Source organism: Vicugna pacos, chromosome 12 (genome assembly GCF_048564905.1).
Source record: "Vicugna pacos chromosome 12, VicPac4, whole genome shotgun sequence".
In the NCBI taxonomy this organism is placed as follows: domain Eukaryota; kingdom Metazoa; phylum Chordata; class Mammalia; order Artiodactyla; family Camelidae; genus Vicugna; species Vicugna pacos.
This window is the reverse complement of record NC_132998.1, coordinates 9,946,014-9,962,259: the sequence shown is the minus strand read 5'-3', so window position 1 is coordinate 9,962,259 and position 16,246 is coordinate 9,946,014. Positions and strand designations below refer to the sequence as shown.

At 44.4% G+C, this 16,246-nt stretch overlaps 1 protein-coding gene across 11 annotated transcripts in view; it reads right to left on the bottom strand.

Annotated features, from left to right (window-relative positions):
* Positions 1 to 83: 83 nt before the first annotated feature.
* The window catches only part of LOC102544487 (cyclic AMP-dependent transcription factor ATF-7), an 82,664-nt gene continuing 66,501 nt past the window's right edge, over positions 84 to 16,246 (bottom strand). For 5 of the 11 annotated variants that reach the window (XM_015238161.3, XM_015238162.3, XM_031682909.2 and 2 more), the window contains exons 7-12: positions 14,917 to 15,016; positions 14,272 to 14,385; positions 13,523 to 13,675; positions 11,032 to 11,229; positions 9,720 to 9,828; positions 2,900 to 6,338 (exon numbers count right to left, since the gene is read on the bottom strand). In XM_015238161.3, coding sequence (XP_015093647.1) covers positions 6,118 to 6,338; positions 9,720 to 9,828; positions 11,032 to 11,229; positions 13,523 to 13,675; positions 14,272 to 14,385; positions 14,917 to 15,016 — 895 coding nt within the window. In that variant the 3' untranslated portion in view covers positions 2,900 to 6,117. Of the gene's footprint in view, positions 918 to 2,899; positions 6,339 to 9,719; positions 9,829 to 11,031; positions 11,230 to 13,522; positions 13,676 to 14,271; positions 14,386 to 14,916; positions 15,017 to 16,246 lie in introns of those variants that run through there. The other 6 variants (XM_031682911.2, XM_031682908.2, XM_031682910.2 and 3 more) reach the window with 4 other exon arrangements.

The window sequence follows — 16,246 nt, the reverse complement described above, 5'->3', positions numbered from 1 at the left end:
CAGTTACAAGTGGATCTGAGCTGAGGCTGCATTCAGAAAGGGGCTGGTCTAGCTGCTGCTTGTGTCCAGGATGGAGGTGACTGGTCTCTCCTTTTGTTAGAAGTTGGAATGGGTTAATTCTTCTTCTTGCCTTCAGAGTCTCACCCCCACCTCCAAATCCTCTCAATCTTGGCTTTGGTATTTGGCTTTCAGCAACTTCTTTTACCACTTTCTGGACTCTCATGTGATCCTGACCACAACACAATGACTACTACCACTGCCTTTCCCACTCCCCTAGAGGAGCTCCCTATTTGTGTCAGTTGTACCACATACCAGCCGCAGACAGCATCTGAATCACCTCTCTCCTACTGGAAAGCCCTCAGAGGCCCCTGGCTAGCTCCTGGTCAAGTTCTTCGGCCTGGCTCTCTCTCCTACTGGGGGTATCAAGGAATACACAGATGCAGGAAGTTAGCAGTGAGCGCCCTACACCTCCCCCCGGTTCCTGAGCACTACCTGTTTTTCTTGTGAACTGTCTTACCTGCTTTTAAATAAACGCCACCCCTCATTTCCAGACCCACCTCCTCCCCATAGCCATAAAACTCAGGAACCATGCAGTGTTTCTCCTTCTGTCTATGTCTGTGTGCACTCCCCAGACATGCTGGGAACTTCTTGAGGATAGGGCTTACTAGTTTTTCATCGTTGGGAGGGGGGTGGGGACATAACACTGAAAGGTAAGAGGCCACTTACCTTCAGATACCCTCTGACCACCATCCACACAAAGCACACAGGTCCTCTAGTGAGGGCTCCTGTGATGCCCAGGGCAGTGCACAGACCCGAGCCTTCTGCTGTGTTATGTAATTTTATAAACCACCCACCTTCTCAAGGCTGTGTCTTCCCTGCATTAAAATGGAGGGATAAGGATGCCAGCTCCTTCTGTCCTAAGAAATGGGAGAGTGAAGATCTCAGACATGAAAACCCAATGAGTTTCCAGAGAGAGTGGTCAGGTCAGTGGGGCTTGTAGATCAGAGCATTAAAGCATCAGACAGAACAGTGGTTCTCTTGATAGTTTAATGTTATATTTGCAGCATAAATAAGGCACAATATATGTCAGGGCAAGGGAGAGAGGGAGAAGGCATGGCTGAGGGGGTAACTGCTATGTGGCAAGGGGAAGGAGGAGGGACGGTCAGGGAGAATAGAGCGAAGCCTCTGCCTCAGCCCCGTCCCGGGAGACTGTGAGAGCCTGCTCACAGGGATCATGCTGACGTGGGTGGAGGGGAGAGGGAGAAAGTTCTGTAACAAAAAAGCCTGTAGCACTGCATCCTCCCACCTGTCAAAGTCCACTACTGGGGGCTGGGGAAACCCAGACCCAGAGTCAAGCTCCTTGATGAGACAGAGAGGTGTTGCTACATGTCAAAGATACACAGATGAACAGAGATACAACCATAGATACACACAGCTTTCTTTTTAACAGATACTATGTCAGGTGGCTGTAGCCCCCACTGTTGGGGCTGGAGGCTCATCTCCCTGCCTGAAAGGTGTGTGTAGTGGGTGGTGGTGGGAGAACAGGACAGCTGGTCCTTCCTGCCACAAAGAACATGGCGTGACCAGTCTGCAAGGGAATATGGGACAACTCCCGTCCGGACCCATGCAGGACAGGTTTTAGGGGTAAGTGAAAGGAAGACAAACCTAGATTTTGAGATGAGTGATGTTTTAATGGGAGTAGAGGGAGGGACTAGAGGAAATGGAAAAATACATGTTAGTGCTAAGGCAGAGGATGGTACTTAAAATATCTTTGACACCCTGTAAGAATCTCCCAGCTTGCCCCTAAGGCAATGGTTCTCAAACTTTAGTGTGCATTAGAATCACTCTGAGTGCTTGTCAGAGCCCATCCCAGAGTTTCTGAGTCAGTATGTCTGGAGTGGGGCCTGAATGTGCATTTGTAACAAGTTTCCAGATGATGGTCCTGCTGGTCCTGGACCACCTTCTGAGAACCACTGCCCTAAGGGAAAGTCAATGAAACTAGTGCTCATAGCCATTTCTTACAGCTAAAACATCACTCACCAGTAGTTAATGCTGATGAGAGATCTCTGTGCTACCAGCTCCCATTAAAAAGATAAAATTACCCACACCAGCTACAATACAAACCTGCATCTACAAAGGACATAAGCTGTCTTAAGCTGCCCTACTCTCCCCAGCCTTTTCTCATTCTGGGGAAGAACTTTACCCCAAAGAGAGACAAGTGAACTGGTATGGAGGGTGGGAATGTTGGCCAGCAACCACCTCTGCTCAGTCCTGCTGGGTCACCACCCTGGGGTGGTGGGGATTTATGTCCGTGTGCACATGCATGTGTGCAAACGGAAACAGAGAAATCAGTTCTATACTTTGAGGGGGATGATTAGGGTTGTGGGAGGGTGAAGTAGGATGGGGGGGTCCTCTAATCTGCCTTAGGATCCCCACCTGTCCTACTCTTCCCTCCACCCCTGTCAAAAAAAGTCAAAAGAAAGCAGAAAGAGCATATCAACAAAGGCATATGTGATATATAGCTAGCAGGACTGGATTCTAAACAGACTGGTTATGACATTAAAAAAAAAAGAATACATTTCCTTCCTGTGTATACAATGTACAATATTAATGAAAAATAATGATTTGGGGTTGGGAAGGGAGTTATGAACAAAAAAGGAACTTTGTGGGGAAGAGCTGTCTTAGGGCTAGCACCTTAAAAGGAGCCTCCCAGTGTGGGTGAACAGCGGGGTCTCAGAAACCAGAGAAGGGGTGTTTTGGTGTGTGCTTGGTGGTTCGGGCTGTAGATGGGGCGTGGTTATGGTTGAGCACCTTGTCTACCGGGATAGGTGGTGCTGGAGGGCAGTGAATCAGGAAAGGAACCAGGAACAACAGAACAGGCACAGGGAAGGCAGCAAAATGAGGTTCAGTTAGGCCATCTCCTCTTTTACTGCACTGAAAGTACATGGTCTAGGGCTTAGGGCCAAGGAGGGGAGCAGAGGCCAAAGGAAGCAAGATTTGGGATGTACAACCAATAGGGAAAGATGAAGTAAAGGAGGTTCTACTCTTTCTAGTCCTTCCTAATAGTGTGGGAGGCTTTCTCAGACTTTTTAACTCCAAGCAAGCTTTCTTTTAAGACAATGGGGCATAAAGTCTGCAGACCAGAAGGCCTGGTTCTGGCCCCTTCCTCTATGGCCTTGGGTCTCCAGCAGCTGTGTCCTTGAAGTAAAGTGGGAGATCTGAGTCCTGTGTTCACTCAGAAGAGTCCCAAGGCACCCACACTCCCAGCCCCTTTCAGAGTGTGTCTTTCCCCTAGAAAGGCCATGGTCCTTAAGAAGGGCTCAGTGACACCCTCCATGGTGTTTGGTGCTGGTCCAGATGAGTCTGGAAGACGAAGAGCAGGGGAGAGTGGCCACACAGCTGCCTGAAAAACAAGGTAAATGAAATTCCCCTTGACTACAGGAGAGGCTTCAGGGTAAGCAACTGATCTGCTTTCTCGGTGAGACCAAGGGCCAACTGAATAGCTGCCTGCGGGTCCTGTCCTGCTCCTTCCTCACTTCACTGATGCTTTACTACTGAGGTTCCAGTCAGTGCCCCTCATTTAGGTACCTGATACTAACCTCCCAATGATCAAAATGAAATAAGGACTCAGGAGACTTAGACATGGGGACTAAGAAACTAAAACCCTCTACATAAATTAGCCATTCTCACAGGGACACAATGGCAGGACTCAAACTTCCTCCAAGGCCACACAGTGAGGCAGGGCCTGCGTGCAGCGACAAACTGATTCTTAACTTGAAAAACAGTTGACTGAAGGGGGAAGAAAAACAGTCAAGGGTCTTACGAAGGCTCCTTAGGAGTCATAAACTCAGTTAAGCTTTAGGGCAAGGCTACTAGTGGGCAATCAAGATAATAAAAAATGAAATACAACTAAGGCGGGAGAAAATCCCAGGGAGCAGCCGTCTAAAGGAAAAGTCCTGAGCACAAGTTCTGGCTGTGACGTTTTAAAGGCAAGTGGAAGCCCTGGAGGTGGCAACCTGCATCCTGACCATCTGCCATGCCATTTGCTAGTCTGAGTCACCTCAGGGGCTGTTCCTATTGGGTCCTGGGTAGGGGAGGATGAGAAAACTATGTTTTCTCTCCTTTCTCTTCACCAGGTGTGGCTTGTTCAGCACCAGCTCTGAAAAGTAGGAGGGGAAATGAAAAACAAATGCAGTAGAACATGTCCTCTGCCTGGCTCACCAATTTATCAGTCTGAGGAGATGGGACTCTTGTAGCTTAGGACATTTTCTCATTCCTCTATTTTGGAAGACAAAATAAGAGAGGAAGCTGGCAGTTACTTTGTATGTATGTACAAGACGGAGGTAGGAGAGCTACAGAAAAGGACATCATTGGCTTGGGCAGATGGCAGAAGGTGGCTCTGGGACAACTGGAAGGGTTTCATACTGAAGTGCTATTAAAGCTGACCTATCTATCCACAGGCCTCTGGCTGTGGATTGCTTCCTATGGCTTTGGTAGAAATTGCATAGTTCAGAGCCAAAGGAAGATGAGAAGTCTTAACAGGGAAGAAAGAGGGACAAGAGGGTTGAATTTCTCCCTCTGCAACCCAACTTTTCAAAGTAAGAATGGCTGAGAGCAATAGTCACCAGTTTCCCAGACAGGCCCACCCGTTCAACAAGCAGGGCTCTTCTGCTGACATTCGTACTCCACCTCCCCTTCCCCTGCTCCCCCCATCCTACCTCATAATACTCAAGAAAACCCACTCAGGACCTTGGCTATGAGGCCTTAGAGTCCTGGGGCTTGGACTATGGAGAAGCATTGCATTTAGGGGACGGAGAGCAGAAAAGAGCTAAAGAAATGCTACAGAACCAGAGAGATCTAGTGGCTAGCCTCAGAGCCTGGCAAAAGAGAGAGAAGGTAGATCCAGAGGGTGAGGGACTCTTGTGAATATAAGACCCTAGCTAAGAAAAGAAGATAGAAATGTGAGGTTGGGGGTGGGGGCTGTGAGAGAGTTCAGAGTCCCCTATATGACACTCTCCAGAGGGCTGCATCTGAACTAACTATAGAAGAGAGACAGAGGCCGGAATGCAGACGGAGGGATGAAGAGGGAGAGGCAGGAGCAGAAAGATGGCCAAAAGGAGTATGTGTGCTTTGGCCAGTAAACTCTCGTAAAACATAAAAGAATCAATCAAGTAACCTGATGGAATGAGCTTTAAACTACACTGTTCCTGTCAGTCCTGCTGATAGCTGGAGGAGGATGGAGCAGGGAGTGGGAGGGAACCAGCCAGTCAGATCTCGGGCTCTTTCCCTTTTCACTATCAAGCAATATCTAATAAGGCCACAAGATGAGGTTGCCAAGGCTTAGTGGGAGGTGGAAAAGATCCCACCACTGGACTGGGAAATTGCAACAGACAAAACAAGGTACCCAGATAGCTCTGGAAATAGATGAAAAAGGACTAGAACTTTTGGGGTTTCATTTCTTTGTTTTTGTTTTGGTGGCAGGTAGGGAGAAAGGCTAAAGTTTACGGAAGAGCTGGGAAATAGCTACTTCATAAATCAAAGGTAATCTTACATTCCCCATCAGTCAATGTTTTAACTAGAATTCAGGAAGGGAAAAAAGGATAGATAAACAGCTACTGGGAGACAAAGTCCTGAGTCCGTGGGGTGGCTGGGGATGGGTCAGCCGGTGATCAACTCCAGCCTCCCTCTACCTAGCAGGAAGTGGCATGCTGCTAAGGATCAAGAAGGTGACAGCCACGGCTGAGTGGGAAGAGAGGGAACTGAGAAACCCGAATCTTAGAAGTGCCAGGGTTAGTGTTAAAAGAGACAGGTACACGTGCATGGGCAGGGATGATTGTTCGGACCATCTGGAAAGGCCTTTGGCTGTGGGTACATCAGAAACTTCCCCCTTGGGGGATGATCTATGTGGCTCTGGGGCTGGGAGGCTCCTAGTACAGGTGTCAACGTACATGACGATGTGAGAAAAGCCCCGTATCTGACCATTACTCACAACTCACGATTCCCCCCCCTCTGCTCCACACTGCCACGTCCAAGGCAGATGGGAGAGGATAAGATGACATCTCTCTTGGCTCTTGGGTGGGCGAGCTCTGGCTGGGGACCTCTCCACCAGGGGAGGCATCATCTGCCCGCAGACTGGGACTGTGGGGTCATGATCACATGCGACTGTATCGGCATGCTCAGTTCTGTCCTTTGGCTGGCCATCTGAGTGAGGACTGAGGTGGCCACAGCTTCAGCTGCAGAGCGGACGCTGAGGCCATTGCTAGGGGCTGTTGCTGAGCTGTGCTGAATCACAGGGGCTGGAGAACCCGTTGGCTCTGAGCTTTCCTTGGGGCTTTCTGCTAGGAAGGAGGGCAAAAAGCAGAGAGCAAGTGGTTAGAAAACAGAACAGGGAAACAGGCAGAACCACCTTTTGCCGTAATTCCAAAAGAGCCCAAAGGAAAATGAAGCCCATCTTTTGAGGGCTTCCCAGAATCTTGGCTTCTATGCCATACATGGGCTAGGAAACGGGAAGCTGTGAGAAGGGAAGCAAGTTAGGAAAAAATTAACCTATCTATCCCAGTAAAGCAAATCCCTGACATGTTAGTTACGCTGCCTGGCTTCTAGGTCTTTGTGCAGTTCATTACCCCTACTGGAACACTCTTCCTCTTATTCATGTCTTTAAAGGTGATTAAAAATAGTTTGTCTCTTTTTAGCTGTCCTCTCTGATTAATGCTCACAACAATACAATCATTCTATTGTTTTTAATGTTCCTTTGCACCACAGGTAAACCTGGGAAATATCAAGCTACGATCTAATGATGTCATTCTGAATGACCAGTCCTTGGCCAAGGTTCAGTTAATACAACAAACTACAAAGAGGTCTGTTAGACCCTCCTGACTATCAACTAGCTGGGAATTAATAATTTAACACATTTATTTTGAGCTATGCCACTTAACCTAAAGTAACAATAACAGTTTATTACTAAACATAAATGTCTGAGCTGCATATAAAGGTAACTCCACGTTGCTCAACAATCAAGGAGTTTTATTAAACATCAGATAGCCTCGCTGGCTATTTAGACAGAGGTGTGTAGAATAAGGACAAACTTCCAATAATTGGTTGTATTTCTGGGCTCCTGATAAATGCCTGAGTCTCCTTACCTCCTCTGTGAAGCCCTCTTTGTTACAGTCAGGAAATTAACTATTTCACTGCTTGTGCTTTCAGAGTATACATTCACTTATTCATCAGATATTTACTGAGTATTGCCCTTGTGCCAAGCACTGGAGTATATAAAGAATAAACAGGCTCCCTGACCTCAGGAAGCTCCCAGTCCAGGGACTCTCTGGGATATCTGTGCTTACCTTATCCACAGGTTGACATGTGTATGTCCTCATAACCCTAGGAGTCTCTCAGAGGCAGGAACAGTGTCTCGTTTGTCTTATGTTAGGTACCTACCACAATGTCTACACCACACGATAGGAACGAAATACATCTTTGCTATAACAAACAAGTAATTTCAAAGATGGACTACCTGTCAGAGTTCTTGTAGGGACTGAATAGAAACCTTACTGTATGTAGACTTCATACCGATGACATACTCAGTCCTTGTCTTCCTTAGCCCATCAAAAGGATTTGAAATAGTTGATCACTAAACTTGAAACGCTTTTCTGATCTTGGCTTACAGAACACCACACTCAGCTATTCAGCTCGTTTTCCTCCCACCTACTTGGTTGCTCATTCTCAGCTGCCCTTGTGGGTTCCTTCTCATCTCTCTGACCTCTAAATGTTGCAGTACTCAGGGCTCAGTCCTGGGACTCTATGCCCTCTCTTTTGACAGTAACATTTCATCCAGTTTCATGGCTTTAAAAACTAACCATGTTCTGCTGACTCCCGAAGTGGTACCTTCAACTTTCCTCTGAACTGCCGACCCATACAACCAGCTGCCTGCTTGACAGCTCCACCTGCAAGCTTAAGAGGCTCCTTAAACTTAGCCTGTCCAAATCTGAGCTCCCGATACATGCCCTTTCTGTACTTACCCCCCATCTCAATCAATGTCAACTCCACTCCTGCCATTGCTCAGCCCAAAAAATTTGGTGCAATTTTTGATTCTTCTTGTTCTCACATATACTGCCCCATCCGGCCATCATCAAACCTTGTCACTCTAACTTCAAAATATATCCTGAATTAAATTCCTTCTCATCACTGTCACCACCACCATCCTGGTCCAAGGTTCCATCATCTCTTGCTCTTATGATACCCTCCTAAACGGACTGCCCACTTTTGCCCGTGCATTCCTGCATTCTCTAACAGAGCGATTCTGTTCAAAATAAGTCAGATGACTGCATGTCACTATTTCACTGAAAACCCTCTAATGGTCCCCAGTGTAGAGTAAAAGCTGAGGTCCTCACTAAGACTGATGAGGGCCTAAAGAAAAATGCTCTCATTACCTCCCCTACCTCATCTCTGAATACTCTCCACTCCCAATTCTCTCCAGTGCAGCCACACTAGTCTCCTTGGTGTTCCTAGAATGTGCCAGACACCCTCCCACTTTGGGTCTCTGCATTTGCTGTTCCTCCTGCTTGCCGTACTTTTATCCCACATTAATGCCTGGCTAACTCCCTTGTTTCCTTAAGGTCTTTGGTCAAAAGCCACCTGATCTAAAATTTCAACCCTGCTGCCAACATTTCATATTCCTCTTCCCTGTTTTATTTTTAATTCCCAGCATTTACTCTTATCTAACATATTATATATTGTACCTATTTATCTCGTTTATTGTCTGTCTCACCTACTAAAATATAAGCCCCTCAAGGGCAGGGAATTTAATCTAATCTGCCTGGTTCCCTATTATATCCTCAGCATGTAAAACAGTGCCTGGCACAGAACAGGCTCAATCAATATCTGCTTAATGAATGAATGTACTCTGAAGTACACAGTAAAATTAAAATTTAAATAGAGATGTTTAAAATTGGTGATGTGGTTACTCTTTTTCTATGGGAACACATCTCTGAAATGATAAAGACAGTTAGTGGAAAAATAATTCAATATATCAAAATTTGATAGCCAACATTTCTAAGAATTTATTTAATTTGTAAGGGAAAATGATTAGCTTTTACTGTCCATAAGCAAATTATTCACAGTAATTTTAATTTCAGGATTATGCTTATCCTGAGCATGACTCTGTGACCAGCTCCTTCAAGCACTGTTTTATGTGTGCTCTGATTACCAGCTGAAACCAACATTAGCCCATCATTAGAAAGACAAAAATATACCTCCAAATCTCAACACTTAACAACCCTCGGGGTATTATCTGCTGTTATATCCTCTTGAGGTCAAGACAGTGGCTTTGGAATAAGGAAGAACTGAATCTGAATCTTGGCTCTGTCACTTCACCAACTGTGTAACTTCACTCAAGTGACTAATCTGAGTGCAGGTTTCTTGTGTATAAATGGAGGTAATATCTATTTCATGAGAGAACTGGGAAGATGGTTGAGTGCCTCACACAAAGCAGGTACCCAATAAATATTGCTACCCTTTCTCCAACTACAACAGATAATTAGGATAACTACATTCTTCTCAAAAAATTTTTTTGGTAGGACTTATTGTTCCACAAAGGCTACTCACTCATCAGTCTGGACCCCCCAGAACATTCAGAATGTGGTTATAAAATCATAAGCAGTTGAGACACTCATTACATGCAGTTTACTGACTGACTGACCTTGCTTAGGTGGTGAGCCACTCACCTAAATAGCCTTGGGTCTTTTTCTGTAGTGCTGTGACTGGGCAGTCTTTATGAGCTAACAGTAGCTGTTTCAACTGAGCCACCTCATTGCGTAGTAACGTGACTTCATTCTGAGGAAGGAGGGAAGAAAAGAATATCAAGAAAATTCATGCTCCACTCTTGAATCCCACCGTGGCTGTCTCCAAAGCGAGGACAGAATGCTGCCTAGACTTTTTCCCTCAAATCTGGGAAAGATCCAGCAAGGCTTCAGACAGTCCATGGCCAGTAGAGCCATGAATTCCATGACAGGAGCTGCTTACAATAAAGGGATTTAAAATAGAAAAATTACTCCTATTTAGGATAAATATGATCATACCAAAATTAATGCTGCATATATATCCTTTGACTAAGAAAGCCTACTTTCAGGAATCTATTCAACAAAGCAGTCTACTCAAGTGCATACAATGTACACTGCAGCACTGCTGTTCTGGCAAAAAACTAGAAAGGTTATCAATATCCACACCTTATAATATAACCACACTACTACTGTACAGCTATTTAAAAAAATGAGGTAGATCCTCTCTATATACGACTAAATCTCCAGGAGATAACTGTTTATATGTTAAAAAAGACACACAGTCCCCCTTGACTCCCTCACAAAAACTATAAATGAAGAAAATATTTAGAAATACATACATGTCTAATAGGCACACACCAAACTTACCTATACGAAAGAGAATGAGACTGAGAAAGGCATATTGAAGAGGGGCTTTATTTTTATTCTGTACCTCTGTGTGTGTATGTATGTGTATTATATATATATATATATATATATGTTACATATGTAACTATATTACCTTTGTAATGAAATATCTAAAAAATCATAAGGGAAAATAATATTCAAGGAAATATCTGGATTATAACTGTTCTATTTGTGCTTGTGTAGCTTTTTCTTTCCTTTATTAAGCTGCATTATCTGGGGCAAATTCATTTCCCTTTGGGTGTTCCACTATCCCCGTCAGATTCTACTGATGACTTAAAAGAGCACCCTGGGGCACTTAATCTAATTCCCTTCATCCAAATGGTCCTATGGATGACTAATTCTAGTCTGACTCATTCTATTTGGGAGTAGATGGTGTGTGTCCTTTCCAGTCCCCAGGAAAGAGATTTCAACTCATACTGTTAAGAGATTCTTTCTGCATTCTTCCTGGCACATTTCTAGACCTGCCCTGGTTTAAAAAATTACCAACTTCTATTCTATCCTCCCACTTTTTCCTGGTTCAGTCTCACTTTCCAGATTCAACAATCCCAATGATCACCCAGGCCCCACTCACACTCAGCTGAATGTTCTGAGAAGTGAGTTCCTCTGCCTTCTTCTCGAGAGAGGACACCCATAGCTTCCGCTTTTGACGGCAGCGGGAGGCTGCAGCCCGGTTGCGCTCCAGAAAGCGCTGCCGCCGCTCATCTGGATCTTCATCCACTGTGCGCCGACGTCGCCCTCCAGTACTAGGCGTGGGTTGGGCTGGTGAGACCTGTTGCCCAGAAGGAAGAGGAGTTACTTGAAGGGAATGTCAGTCTTTTCCAAATTAAACCTGACGTTAGATTAGTAAGATCTGGTAAAGATCTGGTAAAGGGATGTACCAGTCTCTGTAACCACAGCAAGTCTCATCACTATGTCCCTTAGCTTCTCTTTTGTAGTAGTTCCTCATTCTGCCTCCCATTTCCTTTCAGTCTTCTCAGTTCCATACTTAGACAAACCACAGTTCAGTTGGAAACTCTGATTATTTCTGAGACAGACAGACAAAAATGAAACTAGAATCACTTTTTGTTTCTTAACAGGAAATCTTGTAGGCAGGGAAATTATAATCAGGAGAGGTATCAGGGGAACTTTTGGGGAGACCGTGGAGTAAAAATTGGAGAACACTGATTTGGACAAGCAATATATACAAACAACTGCATGCTACAAGTTTCAGAAAAGAGAAAAGATTTTACTATCAGTGAGTTATGGGCTGATACAAGATTTTACTATCATGGAGATATATATATTAGTATATTCTTTTTATTTACAATCACTTATTAATCATCCTCAGCAAGAACCCCCCGCCCCCGCCCCTACCTTGTTTATTCTGTTTGTTTTTCAAGAGAAAAGCATTTTTAAATCCCTTTACAAACTGGCCATACAGGACTATCTTTTGTTTTTAAACTTCAGGCTGATGTCTCTTGTCTCTAAAGCACTTTTGGATCATCTTCCTTTTCTGTTAGCTGGTATGTATTCAAAGAAGATAGACCAATTTTATAATAGCAGCCAAAATTAAAATATAGAAAGGTCAACCACCTGTATATAAGGAACTATGTAATGTAAAACAATGCCCAAAATAAATTCTTCCTGAAGCTGTTGCTATTAGGGAACACCTATATTGGTAGTTCCCAAATGCTAGAGCTCGCATCAATTGCATGAGAATAAACATAAGCTTATAAGAAAAAAGAATCTTATACTCCACTTTAGGCCCTACTGAATCATCTTCTCCAATACAGATAACAAAGAGGTTATTTTATTTATTCAGACTAATACATTTTTCCTAAAAGAAATTTCAAACTCAATGAGTTAGAGGCCTTGGGTCATTGCTTCCCACTGTACTAAGGGAAGTTTACATGAATTCTCTTGTGATTTTCAATCTGTTCTTTGTCCTGAGCTTACTGGCCCGCAGGTAGAGACTGGCGCTTGAGGAGAATGGGGAAAAGGAACTGATGGGTTCCTATTCTCGCACAGGAAACTCAGTAACACATGCAGGGAATGGAGGTGAAAGAACAGGCCAAGAAAAAGAAAGGAAGAATAGGAAGGAAGGGTTAGTGGTGACTGAAAAAGAAGTCACATCATTTCCTCAAGAGGGAAAGTAGCACAACTTGGGCAAGGGGACAACCGTTTTACCATTTCCAGGGACTGGCATCAGAAGGGGTTACAGGAGGGTGGGCAGGCTTAGCTTCCAACAAGAAAACTCAAATGAAGGCTTTTGTTGTTGGCCAAGCTTTGAGGCAGCATATGGTCATGAAATGTTAGGACATGTGGTGGTAACTGATGAAGCAGGTGGGTGACATCAGGAAAAGCGGATGGGCAGAAGACGTAACTCTAGATACTGATCTCAGATTGTTGTCACCTAAGCAGTACAGACAATACAGAAAGTGAGGCCTATTCAGTTTTCAAAGAAACTTACTAAAACTAAGGCCTCTTTGAAAAAAGAATTGGGCCTCTAACTGGGATCCTTCTGGCTTTTTAAAGACTTTAATTTCTCCTGAAAAAAGAGATAAAACTGATAAGGAAAATGTATTTTTATGGGTGTTTGTTTACTGAGCCACCTTAATACTGTGCGTCACATTTTATTAATATATTGTTATCTGAGTGTTGCTATAAATCTTAACAGGCAAGTTTTTTTGTTTGTTTCTTTGTTTCTTTGTTTTGGTAAGACTTAAGATGGGAGAGACTAGAGGAGCACTCTTTGGAGTACAGAGTGCTTTAAAGTGAGGTTCTGTCACATTTTTGAGGGTTCTGCACATATAGCAGTCATGTATACAAATAACCAAAAGGCAGAAAACAAGTTGAGACCTCCTCTGTGACAGTTCTGCATTATCCAGTCTGTTTGCATTAGTGTAACACAAAGATGGATAAAGAATAGTGTGTTTTGCTACTGTCAAACTGTCAACAAGAAACAAAGTGCAGGAAGATGCCTAGAAAGCCAAAATCCATCCTTTTCTCATTTTTCTGCTCCTTGAAAAATAGATATGACAGAAAGAGTAATGGTGACACAGCTTATTCCCCCATCCACTGACCTGTGGCTGGGCGGGGGATGGGGCATCAGGGTGCTGGATGAGGATCTGACTTTGCTCTGGACGGGCTGTCACCATGGTGCTGGCAGTACCCACCACCATTCCACAACCACCATTGATTGAGGAGACTTGGTGGGTTAGGGTGGCTTTTAGTCTCTGTGGGAAAAGATAAGAAAAAATCGCTTGTCAAGGGTGAGACGAGTGGGCTTAGAGTTTACTACTGACCAGGCAGTTAAAATTCCCACACCAATTTTCCCTTAAGAGAGGGATTAAAAGAAAATGACAGGGAGAGAGAATGTGCACATGGATCCCTAAAATGCCTACTCTGTTCCCTCACTATTATCCTGCACACAGTTGGAGGGTAGGGGTTGCTGAAGCAATGGAGTCCAGATGAAAGCTCTCTCCTGGAACCTGGCCAGGGGCTGGTTACGCAGTTATTCACCTCTTGGCCAGCTCTCCTGCCCACTCATCCACCCTCCATCTGTCACCCTGGAACTGAAACAGCAAGAGTTCCACTCCAAACAATCTGTACTGCTTCTTTTCACTCCATGGTCTATGTACCAGGCTCTAAAGGTGGAAGAGAGGAGACAGGAGTCATGAATCAGGGTCCTTTCTTCTCCAGACCACACAGCAGGGTGGGTCTTCGCTTTGCAAGCCCCAAAAGGTTCCCACGCTTGGCTCACTTGAAAAACTTAGGCAGATACCACTTCTTTCAGAAGCGCCAGCATTACCTCAGGCTGGGATGTACTCACCATCTTGGCTTCTGATGGCATAGGGTGGCCAGAGGGGGAAACGGAACCACTGCTGTTAACTGGTGGGCCAGGGATACCAGGAATGTTAGGCACCATGGACACAGGTCTAGCCAGCTGGATCAAGAGAAGGAAGAAAAACCAGAAGGGAACATAATACTATTGGTAGGGCAATAGCCTCCCCAAATGAAGTGCTGTTGAGACTGGCACATTAGGCTCTGTTCTATGCAACCTGCCCGTAGGACATGCAGAAACAGGCTGGGAAGTGCCTTCCCCCATGGAGCATCACAGGACAGGGGATCTAATCCTTCAGTGCTATGACAGTTGCTATGGGAAAGGCTGAGGCTGTATCTTGAGGAAAGTGGTGGGCAATTTGTAAGGTACTTAGTGCCAAGTGAAATCAACCGGTCACCAGGCTGGCAAGATCAATTCCTAGACCAGGAGCCAATTGTCCAGATGAGTCTCTGTCCAGTGTTCCATAGCGCTGGCTTGGCAGAGGTTAGTGAAGAGTATGGGCAGGCTGCCATGCTTAACTAATACAGACCAGAGCCCACGTTTCCCTGGGGCTCATGTGTGTTTATGAGCACTCAGGTGGAAGGGAGGGATTAGTTTGTTGGTAGGGTTGGCTGCCCCAACTACAGAGCTCACCGATATAACAGAAGGCATCTGTACTGGAGGCCCTGGCAGCATAGGCATGGTCTGTCCATTAGCAAGATGCATGACGAGAGGGAGGGAGCCAGTGGGAGACCTAGAGGAGACATGAAGTGAAATGCTCATAATACAGACGTTTCTGCCAATGATCTTCCTTCTATACAGCAGATTTCCTAGTCTTTTCTAGTTAGGGTAGCATTGCAAAATCTTGACACTCTCATGGAGGTGGAAAAAGCAGGGAATGCTCCTTATCTTACTTTATTGATGGAGAGAAACGGCAAGATCTTTACACCGTGCAAATTAAGCAAACACCACTGAATTCAAGTGAATAGGAAGCTAATCCTATTAAGAGTTTAGAACAAATAACAAATAAACATCCCTACCACTGGGTCTTGCCTTAGGCAAGGAAGACTTGGATCAAAGTTGTCATTTTGCAAAACTGAATTATGTCATATGATAGCCAAATGTGAGTAAGTTCTTGTTCTTTCCACGTTTTGCTCTACTCTGCCTGAGAAAGCAGCTTTCCCATTGTATTTTTCCTAGTGGGTCTGGAGAACAATAAACTTTAAGAGGCTGAATCCTGACAACAATCTCATAATCCATAGGAACCTAGGGACAGGATCTTAAGTCATCCCATTAGGAAATCTGTATGGGCCATGCTGGGAGTGAACACAAAACAGACAAAATCAGGAATAACAAAGACGAAGAACCCTAACTGGGACTGAGGGGAACATCAGGCTTAAAAAAGATGACTTAAGGGGTTTCAGCCTCTCATTTAGTAGTGTCCCCATAAACTCCCATATGATTGAGGCCAAGAACTAAATATATACTTCCCTGTGTGTCTTCCACCATTACGATGAACTTCCTAAAGTTCTAAGGATTCTTCTTATAGATTGAAGAAGTGTTAAACTTCCAAACTGGAAGTACACCCCCAAATAAATTACTTGTCTACTAAAAAGGTAAAGATTATGAGGGGGGATTTATTTTGAGAGACAATCTCAGTGACTTGTTTTCCTTGAGTATTCAGAAACAGTCTCCTTTGTATGTGTGTAATCTTCAGTGTTTTCTAAATAAGCCATGTCATCTGTGACTAGAGATGATTTTATTTCTTCCTTTCTAACTCAGATGCCTTTTATTTCTTTTTCTTGCCTACTTGCTCTGACTAGAACTTCTAATACAATATTGACTAGAAGTGGTAAAAGTGGGCATCGTTCCCGATTGTAAGGAAAGAGCTTTCAGTCCTTCACTGAGTATGTTGTTAGCTGTGGGTTTTTCATATATGGCCTTTATCATGGTGTGGAAGTTTCCTTCTATTTCTAGTTTATTA